The 19,634-nt window shown below is 36.8% G+C and overlaps 1 protein-coding gene across 2 annotated transcripts; it reads right to left on the reverse strand.

The window, feature by feature from the left end:
• Nucleotides 1-89: 89 nt before the first annotated feature.
• Nucleotides 90-18,882, reverse strand: MS3_00005307 (uncharacterized protein). 2 transcript variants are annotated; one of them, XM_051213350.1, is made up of 8 exons: nt 18,646-18,882; nt 15,145-15,472; nt 12,878-12,971; nt 11,698-11,778; nt 8,984-9,179; nt 5,805-5,952; nt 5,095-5,341; nt 90-481 (listed from the first exon to the last, which is right to left on the reverse strand). In XM_051213350.1, the coding sequence occupies exons 2-8, from the start codon at nt 15,429-15,431 to the stop codon at nt 317-319; spliced, it is 1,218 nt and encodes a 405-aa protein (XP_051069321.1). In that variant the 5' UTR covers nt 15,432-15,472; nt 18,646-18,882; the 3' UTR covers nt 90-316. The 2 variants fall into 2 exon arrangements, with proteins under 2 accessions (XP_051069321.1, XP_051069322.1); XM_051213349.1 differs by lacking the exons at nt 90-481; nt 5,095-5,341 and having other exon boundaries at nt 5,760-12,302; nt 15,145-18,882.
• Nucleotides 18,883-19,634: the final 752 nt, after the last annotated feature.

The following is a 19,634-nucleotide window of genomic DNA, read 5'->3' on the forward strand; positions in this document are numbered from 1 at the left end:
TTTTGTCAAAGTTAAACAAATTTACACTGTAATACACTCAATAATGGAGGATGAAAAGTATTCTTACCATTCAAAGTTAGAGAACAAAATTTCTTGTTTCGTAAGGAAATCTATTGTAATTACTTCAACTGAATATTCAGTTATATATATATATATAATTATCATTCATAAAATTACTAGAGGGGTCTTGTAAAATGAACGTTTGAAAAAAGTAATTTGATTAAAAAGTCAGCCTGATTCACTAATATACACTTTACTTCTATACATCCTCTTTTAATAATAACTGTATTTGTGTGCTCAGTTGTTCAATCTCGTATCATACGTCTTTTTGTTTACGTTGATCTATAATGTGTTTTATATAATATTCACCTGCTCGATATGATGATCGAACTAATGGTCCACTAGCTGTATATAAAAAACCCAAATCTTTGCCAATTTTCGCCCAATAATCAAATTTATCTGGATGAATATATTCTTTAACCTTGAAATAAAAATAATTTAAAAAACAAGTCCAACTGTATTATTTATTGTTACTATATAAAAATAACAGAAATGTGTAAAAAGTTTTACATTACAAAAACTGTTACTACAAGTCATCATCTAAATTATTGAACAATCTGGAAAGTAGTTGTTATTTGAAGGAATTATGAACTAGCCGATTATAGATTGATAGTCAACAGAATTGAACATGGAGAATCTAATTACTAAAGATTTATTTCGTTTCAGAAATCTTTTAAACGTTAAAGTATGATTTATGTAAAATGTAATTTTATAAGTTACTCGGAAAATACGCAATGTCTGTCAGGTACATTTGTTTGTGTTGAATAGTTGTTGGACTATGTGAACTTCGGAAAGATCGGAACCACCACACTGGACCATTGTAATGTCGCGTTGCAGATTAACTTAATGTTGATATTCATTTGCAATATCCGAAAGGGTGAGTTTGGGATCTTGGTCCAATCGGCGCGGTAACCGTGTTCTAATGTCAGTGAACGTTTTTGATTGGAGACTACAGATGAGGATGAGGGCTTTGGACTGATCTTCAGTCAGTGACTTCAGCCGGAAGTGTTCGCGATTGACGATGCCCTCATACGTAAGGAAATCAGCGTCTTTGTTCATGACGAGCTTCAAACATCGATAACGTGTGTTGAACAATGAGGAGCTATGTCCAGACATTTGGCTCACTGAAGACGGTGTCCGAGAATGAGCGGTCACGTGGGTTCAGAGGCGATAGCGAATTATAGTACTTATTGAACTCACTTGTGCCCGGCTTCTAAAGCAGCAACCGAACCTTCCAAGTCTCATCTTGATTAGCAAAATCAAATTTAAATAATTCCTCCTAGCGCTGTAACCACATATGAAAATTAACATTGGCATCTGTATTGCGATGCCATCAACTGACGGTGCAGTAGTAGAATTGGATGAGCTCGGTTGTGTGGCAGGAGCAGTTTTTCGTTTCTGCTAACATTTGGATCAGTTGCTGTTTCAAGAATAATTCCACTTTTAAAAGATTTATGCTTGCACCATCCTCGTCGCCAAATTGCTATGTTTGAAGAGATTACGAGATCACCCTAAATCGGCGAACGAAACGAAGGATCAGTGACACAACAAGACAGCTAAACTATTCCAGTGCGTCACAGTCGCACCAACTAGAGGGAGAAGTCCATATTCAGATAAGGGAAAGTGTATTCCACAAGCAGCCAGAAGCACGGACAATAACAAGCACACAACTCAAGTGTATATATACAGCATAAAAATGTCCTTGGAAAACGTCACAAAATAGTATATTAAAAGAGGCAGTCAATCAATGATATTTAGAGTCCTTTCAAGTTGGAAATACAATCTGAAGGTAAAAATGGGTGCTTTTGGAGCGAAAACAAGAAATTCAGATTTCCAAAATGAAATCACAAAAATAAAATGCTTACCAAATGATCTCTCGAGACCTCGCATCCCCAACATGATTTTGACTAGGTGACGAGTGCATTTATATTACCTAGTCCACAGGCGTTTGTCAACTAACAGCATATGATCCATTCAAGATTGCCCAGTGCATTGTCTCTATATCTACGAAAATCAAACTATTTTCATTCTCTCACCTCAGGTAATGTGGGAAAATACCAGATTGTGGTGATAATCGTTGTTTACGGCTCAAAATAGGCTTGTAGCAACTCAAAAGTGATGATTTAAGATCAGTGTTTTAGATTTTCAGTTTTAATATTATTTTACACTATTTACTGACCAACTTTCCTCATTATTTCGAACCATAATATTAGGCCGATCCATATTTACACATGATCCTACGTCGTTTGCAACAGACTGCAATATATATCTCTATTTACGCAGAAACATTTAATACCGAGCCAAATTTAATCTTTGACATATTCAGTTTATATACCTGAATAATTACTGATGATAGAGAAATGGCGGTAGTATGGAGTGAGAAGTAAAGACCCATTGTGTCACTAAAGAAGGAAACCAAGGAGATTTCGTTTCAGAGATCTCTAAAACCTGTCAAAATTTTTCTGCTGCAGTATCTTTGAAACAAATGTTCATGAAGTCTTTTCTCTGGTGCTGTAGAAACTTTCGCGTTGTTGTTCCGCCTTTAAATCTTTCTCAATGAATCTAGGTGGGTATCCATTGCTAACCAGTATCTGCCGTAGTTTATCAATTTCGATATCGATTGTATCCCCAATACAGGTACATCTAACTTTGATACAGAGAGAATGGATCAGGTTTCTCTTTTGCTTCAGTGGGACCCAAATTTGGAAATTCGTGATAGAAATACCCTTACTAAAACGTAACCCTACAGTTAGTTGAGGAGCACTTAACCACTACATTCAAACAATCATTAGGTGAGGATAATAATTTGTCCATTATTTTCATCGCCAGAAAAACCAGTTTCAACGATTTAATCACTTAACACGTAGTGTTGAGTCACCTAATTTATCTAACAGAGAAAATATATTTTTTTAAAAAGAAGAGTTGGCTAGGAGCCTAAACTATAATATAATCAAAGGGAGTTTATAAGTAATAGCTTTCTATATCAAGATTTTATGACTTACGAAAACAGTCAAGCTTAATAACTACAACAGCCAACAATATAAAGGTACTGTTTAACAATTAATATGTTCACGCAGCATTAATTAAAAAATTACCTATTTATCTGATATATTTGAATGATTCATTTTTTCGGAATAATGAAATACATCTTTTAAACTATAGGGCGCCATTTTCCCATGGATTGGTCCTACTAATCCAAACAACTATTAAGTGAACTTATGACATAATAAGTTTACCAGACATTATAGATCCGAATGGGATTTTGGATTTGTGTACATTAGGAAAACGATGCACAAAAGGCAGTCTATGATCCTTTTACCCTCAGATTGTTGTGAGTTGAGTTGCCAATGACTTTGTCTTTCGAAAATTCCTTATGATATTTATTGAGTACGTTCTGATTGTTACAAATGGAATTTTTCTTAGATTTGTCAACCTGGAATTTTGGTATATCGTTGATTATTCGTAACATTTTACACATAAGATCCCTTCAATATATTATTACAACACCGCCCTTAAATGCCCCGGTACGGTCGAGAGTGAGGAGAGTCAGCTGTCCCTCTCCAAATGCTCTCACATGACCACGCGCATATAGCCTCTGCCAGGGAAGTCCTACTCACTGCCTTCTCGCGGCGAGGCTGTTGCTTAGAAACTTGAGAGGACGAAAAGCGAATGTCCGGCGTTCTAACAGGGTCGGTGGATATGGAGGATCCACCTAGGGGAGTTGGAAAACCCTGATTCCAAACCAATTGTGTGCATGGGCTCCAGTATCCTGAAGGAACAAATGGCATATAAACCAATTGTTGGTCATCGGTTAACATGGGACTGCATCTTCTGACGTCGCTCCACTGCCTTGTGGATCAGACCTTTTGGTCAAAGGCTCCGGGTGTGCCTCCTCTAAGTAAACCACCTCATTTGGTCTGAGCACACAGGCAGTATCACCGCCCACACATAAATCAAGTGATTTGTTTGGCGCATATATATTGGCGCTCTCTTGTACCAATATTCATGTGTCCAAATAAATAATAATCCACAATATTGCGCGACCATTTCCCATTGTACTCGGTGGGTAACTGCTTCACATTGGTCACGGTTTCACACTAAAACTCCGAGAATTAGTCTGATGGAGTTCTGTTTGTGCCGATGATGTCGTTCAGAAGAACGATGAAAGCTCAACAATAAGACCATCCAGCTCAGAGAACAAAGCCCCATCAACGTCAGCCACCTGAGCTACAAATCTTACCCACCATCTCCGAGAGCTACCTCGGGAAGCTAGTCACTAGTGGGCACGTGATGATAATCAGTTTAGTTATGGTGGTCTAACATTGGTCGATTAATCATCTCAATTAAAACTTCCACTTTCGTTTAGTTTTATGATAGATAAATTATGAATATATTTTTCCAGAGGTTCGAGGAATTCTTAATGTAATATTTCGATAATGTTCTTTCAAAAGGTTTAGGTGCGTCCCATTGTAGCTCGAATGAAGCAACAATCGTAAACAGAGTCAATAAACTTCTTAAAGAATTTTGGAAAGAGAAACTCCTTGGTAACTCAACACATAACAATCTGAAAGGAAAAGGATTACAAACTGCTTATTGTGTATTGCCTTCCTAAATTACACAGATCCAACATCCCATTTAATTTTTAAAAAGTGGATCATTTGAAAAAATTATTCACTCATAGAAAATTCGACTAGGTACAATGTTACACTAATTTACTATATTGTATTCGAATGATTCACACAATTTTTGATTTAGTTCATCAAGGGTTGAGATGAATCACTTCTGTTGTATGAGTTATCAATGGAGTTATCATAGTTCCTATAACGCAGTAGTTCATTATTACAGTACGAGTGCTATTCTCTATATCTGAAATCAGGAAAAGAATGTTTTTAATAGACCAGTCTATTAGTTGTAGAAATAAACCTAACGGAGTTGTAGTGTCATGAATTCTGTTCTGGTGTTAATTATTCATAAGTCGGAAAAACTATTTATTTTAGTAAAATTAGAATAAATCAAAAACTGACATTGGCTCACTTTTAGATGACGCTTAGTTGGTTGTACATATTGCCCAATTGTTACACAGTCGACTCCAGCCTGACGTAAGTCTTTAAGAGCTATCATTACTTCTTTTTCTGTCTCGCCAAGACCCAACATAATACTGGATTTTGTGACGACTAGAAAATTGGAATTTCCGGATGATACAAGCCTGTTACTACGTTCTTTTGCAGTCTCTAGGTTTCGAAGTGACTGAGTATAACCAGCTCGATGATCCCTCACAACACTAAAAGAATTTAAAAGCTCTGGGAATATAATTATATTACACTAAATAATCATAAAGAAAGCTGAATACACCGTACAAACAGTTAACGTTTAATTGATTATTCTTTCTATTTAAGTTTAGTGCTAAAATATCAATTACACTAGCAGTTTAACTAAAAAACGCCTTATACTGGATTATCGATTAGGTTATTAGAGTTACACATTTCTTCGATCTTCAAAAATTTGATTCTATGGTGTTATGCGATATATTTTGGAAGGCATTTTAGTTTCAAAAAAGATAGTATTACACTTAACTGCTTTGAGTAATAATCCTGTCATTACAGTTCATTAATTAAATAACTAATAGTCCAGAACTGGAAGACTGGTTAACAGTAAACAATTATATATATATATATATATATATATATATATATATATATAGCTGGTGTATGCGAATAATCATATTTTTGATTAAAGACACTCACCGTTGTAGTGACTCCACAGTTTCAATATTATGCGCATATACTTCGGGACTAGCACGAACAACTGTATGAATAGAGTCTGTACACCCTTGAAAGTCTGGTACTAAGCACTCAACTATAATTGATGGTTTACGTGCTTTTATTTGGCGAACTAGGAAATAAAATAATTGCAAAACTTTTATTCGTAACTTGTGAGTATGGGGGAAAGAGTGGAACGTATTTTAATAGTGTTACAACTCAGCTAAAACACCTACAGTAAGTTGGAAGTGAAATATCAATACTTGATCATATTTAGGACTTACGCTTATAGTAATTGCCTACATACAATCCTATACAAATAAGCAGACTTTGCATACGATTGAATTTTCAGCTTGGCGTTGGCTATAACAACATTGTAATTCATCCAATCCGCAAGGAGACAAGTTATGCTATAGTCCAATAGGAGCATGCCACGTTGATATCCTAGAAAGCTCTATCTCGAAAAAAGACGACGCTTTTATCTGCTCTCAGGTCAGACATTTAAAACGATGGGCGGAAAACTTTAAGGAACAGTTCAGCCGGCCTTCAGTTACTTGACAACTACCCACCATTCCAGACAGCCTAAATCGAACATTGAAGTAGATCTCCCGACTCTATCTGAATTTCAAAAGGCCATAGTTAATCTGAAATGAGGAAGATTAGATGGTCCAGATGGAGTGGCTCCAGAGGTCTTTATGTATTGTAGTCCAATTTTAGCGATTACGTTGACTAATATATTAACTAAAATCTAGGAGTTGGACGTAATCCCATCTAACTGGTCACAATCACTGATTGTCCCAATATATAAGAAAGGGTCGAAATCATCCTGTGATAACCATAGAGGAATTAGTTTGACTAATATAGCATCTAAGATACTAGCCTCAATAATTATCACATTTAAAAAGACCCATAAACTGCAAACACGAGAAAATCAGACTGGCTTCAACGACATATTCACCATTCATCAGATTTTAGAACATAAGTATGTGTATTGGCGTCCGACATTGATATTGTTACTTGACTTAAAAGCAGCATTCCAGTCTGTAAACCGAAAAGTTCTTTGGCAGTGAAAGGCATCAATCAGAAGTACATAAACTTTGTGAAGGCTCTTTACTTGAACACTACCAGTCAAACCAGAGCATACAGAAAACCATCATCTGATTTCTCAAACTCAAATGGTGTCCATCAAGGCTGTTCACTATTTCATCACAGACCTACTGATAGAAATAACGTTCTCGTCGACTGAATCTCCGGGCGATGATCTCCTTCCATTTATCGACTTAGAATACGCAGATAATATAATCCTGTTTGGCGAAGTCGCAGATGAAATGCAGTGTTTTGGTAGCATTGAGCAACGATATCAGGACGTTTGCAATGCGTTTCTCCTCCTCTAAATGCAAGATGTTGCTCCAGGACTGGCCTGCGTCAATACTTGGACCAAGGATAGGGAGTGAAGTAGTCGAACGCATCGAAAACTTCACTTATCTTGGGAGTCTGATCAGCCCTAATGGGTCGGTGTCTGACAAAATCTCTGCACGAATTCGAAAATCTCGTTTGGCTTTTGCCAACTTACGTCACTTATGGTGAAGGCTAGATAACTGTATATCAATTAAGGGACGAGTGTACTGCACAGCAGTTCGTTCTGCTTTACTTTACGGCTGCGAAACGTGGTCATTAAGTGTAGAAATGTTTCTTATTACTACCGTTAAAGTAACTGCTTCTATAGATTTGGTGTCAATCTTTTTGTTCTAATGAGGTGTTGCAACTGGGACCGATGCATGTATGTGCCTGGTCCTACGTTGTAGCTGACTGACTATCAGGTTCCTATTTGATGGAAACTCTTTGGCTCGTTTTTAGCCTTTGGAGGCTTCATCTTGCTTCTCGAAGCCGTCCCAAATGTAGTAACGTTATTTGTGGTAGTAGGAAAGATTAGCCATCCGAGATACCACTCGAAAAGAAAGTATAAATTAGGGAAAAATGGTGAGCAATTTAAAAACTTATAATCTGGGAGACGACCTGAGCCATATCACCCAAAGTCTCTAACCATTGATTATGATAATCAAGGGGACCCCAACCAGGTAATCTACATCCGTTAATATAGCTCAGTCCAGTTGTCAGTGACTTTATGGACTGATGTCACGACTTGATTTGGTCACCTCTAGTTTCCTTTCAGCCTACATCTACACCACTTAGCATCGACATAGTCGGTGGTTGGACAAACGTAACACATATCTCAGCCACCTCAAAAGAATTCCTACCTCATCAAAAAATTTTCGATTTGTTCTTAGAGGTCTTTGTCTAACCTCACACCCATAGATTAGAACGAAGCGAACTGATGCGCAGTAGACTCATTCTTTGCTTGCCGAACGGACATCTCGCGTGCGTCACAGGTGACACAATTTGGCAAAAACCAATCGAACCTTCTAAATACGTGAGGTTTCGTTAAACGTCAACCTATCAGGACTGACGAGACTCGCAATATAAATGAAGCGATCGATTCGCTCAATTACTTCACTGCCTATTACTGATTAAGGCGATGACGCAAGCCAATTTTGAAGTTACATTTTACATTTGGAGGGAGAGGACCGCATCCAAAACATGTTTGCATTGTTGCTTATAGCGGTTACATACCTCTACATTTTGTAAGCGTCTTATAGCCAAACAGAACAATCTCTATCTCATCTCCGAGTTCTAAGTCAATAGGTGAGCCTTCTGGTAGAAGAATAAATACTGACAAGTCAGAAGGGGAGAGCATTATCTCTAAATGCATGTCTGTAACAAAGTTAGATAATAGTGAGAAAAGCGGAAAACCCTGACAAACACCACTTGAAGTAATCAGTTCGTCATAAGCTCTGACTCTACCAACAGTGTTCAAGTACGGAGCCTGTATAAGTTCATGTACTATTTTGGTATGCCCTTCAGTGGCAGACACTGTCATGAAACGTTGTGATTATAATAGTTGGTAACTACCTTAAGTTCAAGGTCAGAAAAAGAAAGGATATTTTGTATTATATACTAGAAGCGCTAACTAATTTTTTTTGGTTTTTAAGATGGATTTTGTAGTAAGTCACTGATATCTAACAGCGAATACTGTCTTGATTGACAAAATACTTGCATTACTAGGTAAAAAATAGAACGAACAAAGAATTTAACACATATATTACTTGTTTTAGATATGTGTCGAGCCCCTCCATCTCCCAAGTCATCACGATCAACTGATGTTATGACAATATAGTCTACATCCCATTTGCTTATGGCTTCTGCAGTTTTTACTGGTTCGTCTGGATCAAGAGGTGGTGGATTTGATGAAGTTTTAACAGAACAAAACCGACAACCTCTAGTACAAGTATCACCCATTATCTAAAGAAGAATAGTTAAAATATTGATATCCTAAATAATAAATGAACCTAATATGTTCGAAATACAGTTTTAATATATTACTTGCTGCTTAATGTATCAAGTAAATTGACTCATTCTCTAAATATTAACCACACGGTACTACTTTAATCTAATTCGTTCAGTTCATTAATAATCATTTTTAGTTATTTCTCAATTTTTGTAAAGAAATATAATGATGGGATAGCTTACTCGGATTGTAAGATAATTCACCTGCTTTTAAATAACCACCGAGATCATATAAGTGCATGTTTACAGTAACTATATGGCTGTTAAATTGAATAGGTCTCTGATAATCAACATAAGAAAGACAACGCTGGCGACGTGTTTACCAATTAGATTACGTGAAGTTCTGATGTGAATTTCATGGGATTTCTGCACAAAAGATTTTTAAATGCTCTACATCAAAGTAGTCATTTACACCCTTTTTGAAAACCACTCTACATGTGCGCACAATTCCATAGATTATTCCAGTGGTTTAATGCTTTTACAAGTATGAACAAGAAAACTTGAAGCATTCACGGTGTCACGAAGTGGTATGTATAAAATTCATAAATATGACCTGAAATATTATCATTATTTGTAAGTAGCTATTCTCCATGTTAAAATCCCACCTATAATCGGTCTATATTCAGTGATAAAATACATTACTTTAACTGACAAACGTTTGTCATCATGCCATGATTTTTGCACAAAAGTAGTGGGAGCCTCTTTCATGGCATTGGCAGACGCGAATGAAAATGAATAACAATCTCAGGAATCTGGGTAGTATAGATATTGATGTGGAGGACAAATTAACCTATGTAGCGAAGGCCACTTCCATTTAGGGAACACTTAGAGATTTAGCAATAATGACCTTATTGTAAAACATCGGAGATACAACTCCGCAGCTCTGATTTACATTAATGAAAATTGGAGTCACCGAACTATATCCTATCATCGTGATCTCCAAAAAATTGCTAGGAGTAAGTAGGACACCGTGTAGTGCTGATGTTCAAAAATATGAACTCACCAATCACAAATAACACTCAGATTAGCTTTTTACAGATCTCTGCAGGTTCTATGTCAAGTGCTATTTGCTGATTACTGGACTGAGTGGAAACAGTGGCCGGTCTGTGAAATAACAAAAAGTGGAGCGTGTTGGTCTTAGCATATGACAGTCGGATTACGTCCCAATAATAATATACTCAGCATTCCTAGACTATATGGAACATATCTCGAAGCCGGAGTGACGATGCTGTTGTTGTTGTGTTATTAGTTCATAAATTCTTAATTAGTGAAAGGCATCTAAGTTGTTGTCCTTCCTGAACAATTACCTTTAATGATTCCTATTATTACTATTATTATTAGCACTATATGATTTCTTTATCAATTCCTTACAAATATCATGATATTTCAAGTGAGGCAGTTCTTGTTATCTCATTACACTAATCGCTTTGATTTACAAATAAGTAGATAACTTAGAGAAACAGACGGAGAATAAAGAAATTTGCGAATTCCTGGTAGACTTTTGGTTAAATAGTCTCACATCCTTAGCATTTACATTTCACGAAATTTAATAAACAGTGAAAGAAGAGCATTAATAGCTTTCAACTACCTGATCCAATTGTGTGTAAATGATATGAAACACATTTCTTACGTTAACACCTAACATATTTTATCAAACTAAGTAGAATAGTAATAAATATATTTTTTGTGACATTCCAATGATTAGAAAATTGTGTTTTTGACCTTTCGCGACTTTGTGTAAGCTACTTCTTCAGAGTAAATAAGCATTTTTATTTACTGTGAAGCAGCTCACACAGTCACGAAAGGTCAAAAACACAATTTTCTACTCATTCGGATATCACAAAAAAATACACTTATTATTAACTATCTACCCAATCCTCAAGTTATTTGAAAACATCAAGTTTAACCCTGGCACTGATACCTACAAACTCATGAATAGAATAGTTTTATCTTTGAGTCGAATATTCTACTAGACTGATTTTGGCTATCAATATCCCTATTAGATAACATGATGATCTTGGCTATAAATTGGTTAATACGCAGAACAATAATGTTATTCTCCTTGCTGACATGTTATTTTAATTTATTTTCAGAACCCGATATAAATTACCCTCAAAATGGCGAAATCGGAGATATATTATGCGATTGTTACATTTGATAACACGTTTCCGAATTGTTCTCAGTATCCACGAAAGACAGGAAAGCGAGGAAAAACAAGCCTAACCAGAAAATAATAAACGCTTTAAAAGAGATACAATTGGCAAATCAGGGGCCTACTGAATTAATATCTGCTATTTAGGTTGATAGATGATGAATTCTGGTAAAAATGAAAACAGAGATATTCACTAGCATAAATGTATAACAAAAATAAGCAGTTTCGGTTAAAACGGAAAATGTGTTATTTATTGTTCGTCATCTAAGTACATTAAACTTCATTATTTCTAAGCCGTTTCACGTTCATAGACACACTTACCATAATTGTAGCTGTGGCGGCTGTAGACTTTCCCCCAGTCCAACATTCACTAATATTAGGACATCGAGCTTCTTCACAAACCTATAATAAACAAAGAAACTATGAAGACTCTAACTCCCTTTGATTCTTACAATATCGAAGACGAACATCAATTGATGAAAACTTCAAAGGGCTATACTTAAATTTTTCCCAATATAAACGTTGCGAGATTTAATATTTTAATTTGTATATATATTGTATAAATGGTAAACGCAAAATAACTCATGCTGTAGTAAACGAGAACACAAGTGGGACAATCGAATGTATTTGAACACAAAATTACAGAACGTCTTAGAAAAATCTGAGAACCATACAGTAAATACTTAATTTGCAAAACGTCAATCATCTCAAACTACTGTTCCTTTTGCGAATATCAGTCAATCGTCTCAGACTTCACTGTTCTTTCGTTTCCACACCAATCATTCTTCGTTCTCGTTCTCTTTTCTTTGATTTTCTTAACCTTATGCCTCCAGACATTTCACTTTCGATTGATGATGCATACTACTTATATCTGTCGACACCAGTAGCACACACCACAATACTTGTAGTCCGTAAGTATGGATGGTCTAAAAATAGCATTTAATATTACATTCCTTTGTTGATTACCAGTGAACAAACTGTTGTCGATTTCGCTATCAGTTTATGTGAGGGGAAAATGAAGGAGATGGATCATATGTAATGTTCCATATGATTCATTACAGGGAATGGCATAAATACTGAAAGTACTCAATATATTGGGAAATTTATGGTTCGGAATTTAGGTTACTAAGGACAGCGAAAGAGGCTACAAAATTTTAGTAACAGTTAGTTATCTTAAGCAGATGAATGAATTGATTATCTATTCCTAAAATGTAAACATGCATACTTTAAACTAGACCAATTTACCAGCAAAACAAAAATGCTGTTAAAAACTCAAGTTAACTGAATATAGGAACCGAGGCTAAGTGTTGTTGATAAAAAAAGACATCACTGGGATTTTCCAACCATTATTTTCTTCGAAAATGCTAATGAATTATTTATGTTTTACTCATAGTAAACGATAGAATGGAGACTTGAAATTTTATGAACTAAACCATATGAAGGTCGATTAAAACAGAAAATACGAAGAAAATATTGGGAAAAAAAGTGTATAACAACTTACGGTATGTAAATTGAGGGAACGCAGCTGCTTTTGCAAACGCGCTACATTACCACCACATGGTATCTCAGTCTTTAACCATTCTGGAAGACGGAGGCTAAAGTTTATAAAGTAAATAGAAATGATATATTCAGCGTCATACCAACCAAAGAAATATATAATTAGTTATGTAATATTTAAAAATACACACTACTTAAAGATGGTCATGGGAATATGATCAATGAAGGTTTACAATTAAGCCGAATACCGTTAAAGTATACTCGTACACACATTTCATGGTGAGTATTTAATCATTCACTATATTCAAGTGGAAAATAAAAAGTAATGCGACTCACTTTTCACGTATCTACTCAATTATGAAAAAAACTTCAAATCACAGAATTCATTTAAAACAGCATAAATACTATTTTTGGATAAGCAACACTTCAAGCGGATTTTCATCGATAGAAATTAATTTGCAGTCATCAAAAAGATAGCAAGTTTATAGTTTTCAGGTTCAAAAAGTGGTTGCATATCACCGAAAGAAACAGAAAGCATAAGATCATGTGATGGTTTCCTGCTAAGACTTTAAACTCCAAGTGAATACAATGGTTATCATTTATACAGAGGTTTTGTGAACATTTTATATAATTTGGTGGTCGATTATACCATAATCTATAATCAACTGAATGACTATTGAAAACCTGAGAACACTGAACCAATGTTTCGTAATAGTTTAACACTCATCACACCCACTCACCACCAACTATACAGGACCGGGAAACAGAAAATCAACTGAAATGATGAGCTTAAAACCACCAAGCTATCGTGCTACAATGTTAATTCAGTGAAATCAGTGAAGCTGAAAAACGTGCACTACATATTCCAAAATCAGTAGCTGAAAGGTGTTTCTTCATCATAAGATTCAAAGTTCCTAAGTTTGATCTATTCTGAAACTGTTTTTGAACACGACAAAGGAGTTTCAAACGATCACAAATACAATGACTAACATTTCAAATTGTGTAGTCAAATAAACATGTAGTGCAACAAGCTTACCTGTTAGAAAAGTCAGTCAGCTACAACGTAAGACCAGGCACATACATGCATCGGTCCCAGTTGCAACACCTCATTAGAACAAAAAGATTGACACCAAATTTATAGAAGCAGTTACTTTAACGGTAGTAATAAGAAACATTTCTACACTTAATGACCACGTTTCGCAGCCGTAAAGTAAAGCAGAACGAACTGCTGTGCAGTACACTCGTCCCTTAATTGATATACAGTTATCTAGCCTTCACCATAAGTGACGTAAGTTGGCAAAAGCCAAACGAGATTTTCGAATTCGTGCAGAGATTTTGTCAGACACCGACCCATTAGGGCTGATCAGACTCCCAAGATAAGTGAAGTTTTCGATGCGTTCGACTACTTCACTCCCTATCCTTGGTCCAAGTATTGACGCAGGCCAATCCTGAAGGAACAAGTGGGACAGTATTTCGTGCACTAAAGGCGTTAGCCATGGTGATACTTGATGAGGAGGAAGTCAAAAGACGAAGCACCGAGTTGAAAGTCAACATAGGAGGAATAATGAGAATTGAAGAGGGAGATTCATTATGAACGCAGTAGTCTCAAGTGCTATTAAAGGTACGAGGTCGGTTATCACTTCCCGGTTGCCCATACAGTGGAAGGGTTCTTCTGGAGGTAGCTGAAAAATAAATTGGGTTAGAGGTGGTCTTAGTGATCTGGGCGCGTGACCGCAGTGCTCAAGGTAGAACTGCGCGAGGTCGGTCACACACGACCTTGTTGTGAGTAATTTTCGTGTTAGCTCCGTACTTGTTGAGACCTTACCACCAGAGACGGATATCCGTGGGATAAGGCGAAGTGTGCATTTTTAGGGTGGATCTTTTATAACCGCACCCTTCCTTTGTGAGAAGGCAGCATCAGTGCTATGCTGGTTGTCTAAGAGAAACACCTTACTGCTGTCACGTCTCTATACAGTCAACAGTACGACTTCGCCTTCGAACCTTAGGTTTGCTGCTTTTAGTCTTATTGCTCTTCAAACGACCTGTCTGGCATGGTAGGATCCTGAGGAACGATTATTTCAATAAGTATAGCCCAAGTAGTTCATCGTGTTAGGCAAGCCTAGCCACCACGTCAAGTTAGCAGCAACGGTCTGGACCTGTTAGAAAAAGTTGTCACTTTATCAACAAAATATTCAAAATACATGCTACAGTCAAACTAAACACGACTGGTTCACCTAGGTAATATACCATGAATTACTATGATTAAATTACCGTTTTTCTGATTTAGTAACTGAACTCGGGGAACTGAAGAAATCTTTAATTGACTGATTGTTATTGCCTAGCTTGGTAAATTCAGAAAGACTTGGACCATGGGAAACAGCTTTCTGGAATTCAGGTGAGAGTTTCCGAGTCGGAGTATTTTCTTCAAATTCAGATGACTTATCAGTTGATGAATATGAATGTGTAATATTTATTTGGATATATGGCCATTCAGCTCGAAGTTTGGTGGCTGTCGATACCGAAAACACATAAGAACCTCTTGGTAAGAACAAACTCATTTATCAGTAGGAGAAGTAGGTACTGCTATTTTGCATTAAGCCTGTAATTAAATGAAAAGTTATATTTTGTTAAACCATATATCCCCAACAAAATTAGAGTTTAACAATAGTATTAGTAGTAAAGGGAATCAGTTAGTTCACCAAACACGACAGAAATCGATTACTTAGTTGATATTGTAAAAGCGAACTTTGATAGATAAGTAGAAAAACATGAAGCATCACAATGTAAATGGATTTGTCTCATTATGCAATTTAAAAGCACGTATCGATCAAATGAGAAAAAAACAGAAAAACATTGGGAAAACAAGATGAACAGATACAAAGTAGTTGCACTGTGGTATAATTTGCCAAACTTTACACTGGACTATCGACATTAAGTCACTAGAATAGCAAATAATGAGATAAAATTAATGATACTGATAACTAGAAGTAATCAAGCATAAGAAACTGGAAATACAAATTACGAAGATAAAGATTGAAGACTGCTTCTCTTAAGAACTTATACAACAGCCTAACATTTAGTGCTTAGGCTCACATGCTATGTCAACCCCAGCTTATGATGCATTTGCCAGCGGCATTCTTAGAATTCTGTTATAACCCTAAGAGCTGAAGTACCTACACCACGTGATTCAAGAGTTGGGAAGATACATTTAGAATACAGCTCTGCAAACAATATGACGCGTGAAACGCCCGACTGTTGACGTGCAAGTTGGAAAGCAATGAACATACATATGAAGTTGACTACATATTGCCAAAATTACCTCGGGATTTCAGTTTCGAAGAAAGGGTAACCCAACTTTTAAAGGTATTTGATGAGCCATCTTTATTGTTTAGTATTCGATATCAGTGTCTAAATTTGGTGAAGCGTGAGGCCGACGATTATGGTGCTCAAGAAGATTTCAGCAATGAGTGTGAACAGTTCGAATTAAACTCATTAATGGCGGATCAATTTAAGTGCCTATTATTCATCAAAGCTCTTAAGATGTCGAGATTAGGACTAGTTTCTTGACTCGACTAAATTAAGATCCAAACGGCACACTCAAGACTCTAAGAGATGGATGTACAAGGCTGGGAAACGTCAGACATGACAATAAATTAGTCAAACAGGTAAATATGAATTTCACCTGCAGTAGTATCAACGATATCACTAGGTTCAAACCAAGAGCCAAGAACATTAGAAACAACCCATAACAAATCAACGATTGTTTGTTGATTATGTAGTGATTGGGATTATGTGCGATTCTGGCTATTTAAGAAGCATATATGTGTAGCATTTCATGTCTAGTCAGAAGTTAATTTGTGTACTAGGGGAGCATGGAGAAGAACGTGAGTGAGGATCCCCTGCGTTAAAACCTGTTGACGAATTACAGTGAGAATTTTTCTTTAATAGAATTAACTGTAAGGGAATATGTTATCTAATAGAACGACAGAACATTCATCTTAGTAAAAATATGTTAGAGAAGCCTGGAATATTGGCTAAACCTATCAATAATGTCTGTAATGTGTAGTATTCATCATTGGACACCCCGATATCTGCACTAATGGCAAGTGGGATGGAAAATTTTCCCCCTGTTTTTAAGGTTAACCTTGGTCACCACACCATTGTGAAAGCACATTTACCAGTGTCACCTGATGAAGTAAAAGAACTCTTCTAGACTCAATCCTATAAGAAGTTAGAAAGTTCCACCTAGAAGCGTAGCCCTCAAAGATCAGATCCACAGAGAATCAGCAGTTTTTCCAGCGTAGACTATCTCTTTCAATCATTGATGACTGCTTTCTGTTTGCCGAACGTGTCATAGCCCCAAAGAAGCTTCAACCAGCAGTGTTTGAACAATTGCATGCAGGACATCCTGGAATAAATCGCATGGAAGCGCTAGTATGAAGTTATGCATACTTCCACACTTTGACACCCAAACTGGAGGAACTATCCAACTCGTTTACCAAATGTGCATTAGCAACGAAAGCACCGCGGAAGGCGGAGCCGCAATCATGACAAACACCTGTCACAGTGACAGCGTATATACTTGGTCTTCGTCGGTCCACCCCATTGACAAACTGACCTTCTGGTAGTTGATGCGTACAGGAAGCGGCCAGAAATTTTTCTCATGGAACATCTAACTTCAGGTTGCACAATCAAGAAACTAAGTCACCTATTTAACCCTTTCAGGGTTTCAGGGTTAATAGTTAGCGACATTGAAAGAGTTTACGTCCGCTATCTTCCTAGAATTCTGTCGGCAGAACGGAATAAATTACGTTCAAACACCTACATTCCATCCTGGGAGCCAAGTCGAACGCTTTATTACCACATTTAAAAAACTCTCTACAGAAATCAAAGGGGGGGCGGTCATCGAAGAGATTTTAGGAAGGTTCATGCTCATCTACTGCTATAAACCGAATCCTCAGAAAAATGACGGGGTCTCTCCAGCAAGAACTTTACTAATCAGAAAAGTACATAACCATTTCGATCCCATCTGTCCGGTGCCATTCCTTCAACTTCAACGAAACAGATCGATGGGGAAGTAATTCAATCGAAATCATGAAGATAAAGACTATTATTTACTGTGGGTCAAAAAATATTTGCTATGGACTGCCGTGACAAACATCCTACATCGATAGCTGGTTTAATCATACAAAGGAAATGAAATGTTGTTTATGAAGAGTCAATCGGCTCGAAAGTTTTGGTACGTCATGCTAATCAACTTAAAGCAAGAAGAGTCGACATAGAAAAACTCCTGATGTCCTGCTAGATACCTTTGAAATTAAACCTCCATAAACGGATAGGGCAGTTTCTGTGCAGATAGGGAGTGGTACCACTTTTTTATAGCCTAAGTGAACAGATTGAAAGCACATGCTAGTCACGCAGATACGAGTGGAACCTAAGACCAGGTCTTACGAATCTCTTCGAAGGGGAGGTACTAGCAGGCCATAGATTGAATTAATGCATGTTTCATGCAGGCTATGTTGTGACACACTCTCAGGTCGATTTTGGCTTGTCAGCGCAAGTAGATGAGGAAGACTAGAATATCCTTGTGTATACATTACAAACTTACAGCAATCGCTCTATAATTATTACTCCCATTCAACTATATTTATTTGGAATCTAATTTAGGTTGGGGAGACTTTCTAGTTAAGTGTCCAGGATTATCAACGCAGTCAGTCAGTTAGCTACAACTTAGGACCATGAACATATATGTATCGGTCCAAGTTGCCATACCAAAAAACGGTAAACCCCTCCAAATCTGTCCGCCGTTTCGTTTCAACGACCTTGAACGGCCTGAATACAGGCGGTCATTCCGTATTTCAATTGCCGTGGGTGTGTTGGGTAGTATGAATATTAGGTTTTCCCATATTTAAGTCATCTTTTGCTATATGAAAAGCTAATAAATTGGGATAAAATCTATGTAACAATCACAAACATTACGAAAATTGACGTGTGGCGGGAAAAAGGCTGTTAATAGCTTATAAATAACGACACAAAAAATCCCGGATAATGTGCGCGAAAACCCATTGCTTACCCCAGTGCCCGTGCCATCACCACCGGACCTTGACCTTTAAATCTTCAGTCTTTTGGCGCTCCAGAAAAAATGTTGCCACTTGATTTACGGACGACCTTCGGCCGAGGCGACCTTGAAAACCGCCACTTACTTGGTTACAAACTTGTGTGAAGAATTGTCATTAGGATTTACAGCTGTATATTAGGGTGAGGGGTTACACTTAAATTTTTTATCAGGAACTGATATAAGCTATGACGCTAAAATGGGCAACGATCCACTAGTACCGTCGATTGGTGGTGTCTACTGAGCACTTGAAGGTTAAACTGTTGTAAAACGATTAGTGCGTTATCTCAACAATTTGTAAGGTTCTGTGGGAGCGGTCAAATCAAAACGCTTTTAAATTTGATTTGAGTTCAGCCACATCATGTCTGATAATGTTCATCCTTCAAGTAACGAAAGTGATGACATCGTAACGATGCATGGTGGTATTATGTGATCGCGACTATTTGCCTGTTGGGATAATTTTGAGACCTTCGTGAAAGAAGTACATAAGGTAATTAGACTTCTGTGATTGATGATTCTTTGCATAGTATACGCCAAGTAACTATGTCTTATCAGTATATTAAAATACAAAGATGGCCCGACTCTAAATTATTTTTGGTTAGATATTTTCGTACATATGGAATTTAAGTAACGAACAACGACAACT

Source organism: Schistosoma haematobium, chromosome 3 (assembly GCF_000699445.3).
Source record: "Schistosoma haematobium chromosome 3, whole genome shotgun sequence".
Classification (NCBI taxonomy): domain Eukaryota; kingdom Metazoa; phylum Platyhelminthes; class Trematoda; order Strigeidida; family Schistosomatidae; genus Schistosoma; species Schistosoma haematobium.

What these genes read in the sequence shown, in the direction of transcription:
- MS3_00005307 (XM_051213350.1), bottom strand. Translation starts at nt 15,431, where the DNA reads ATGAGTTTGTTCTTACCAAGAGGTTCTTATGTGTTTTCGGTATCGACA. An exon ending in GTTACTAAATCAGAAAAACG is followed by an intron (nt 12,972 to 15,144) that starts GTAATTTAATCA and finishes TATAAACTTTAG; the next exon opens with CCTCCGTCTTCCAGAATGGT. An exon ending in CAACTAAGCGTCATCTAAAA is followed by an intron (nt 482 to 5,094) that starts GTGAGCCAATGT and finishes TTTTATTTCAAG; the next exon opens with GTTAAAGAATATATTCATCC.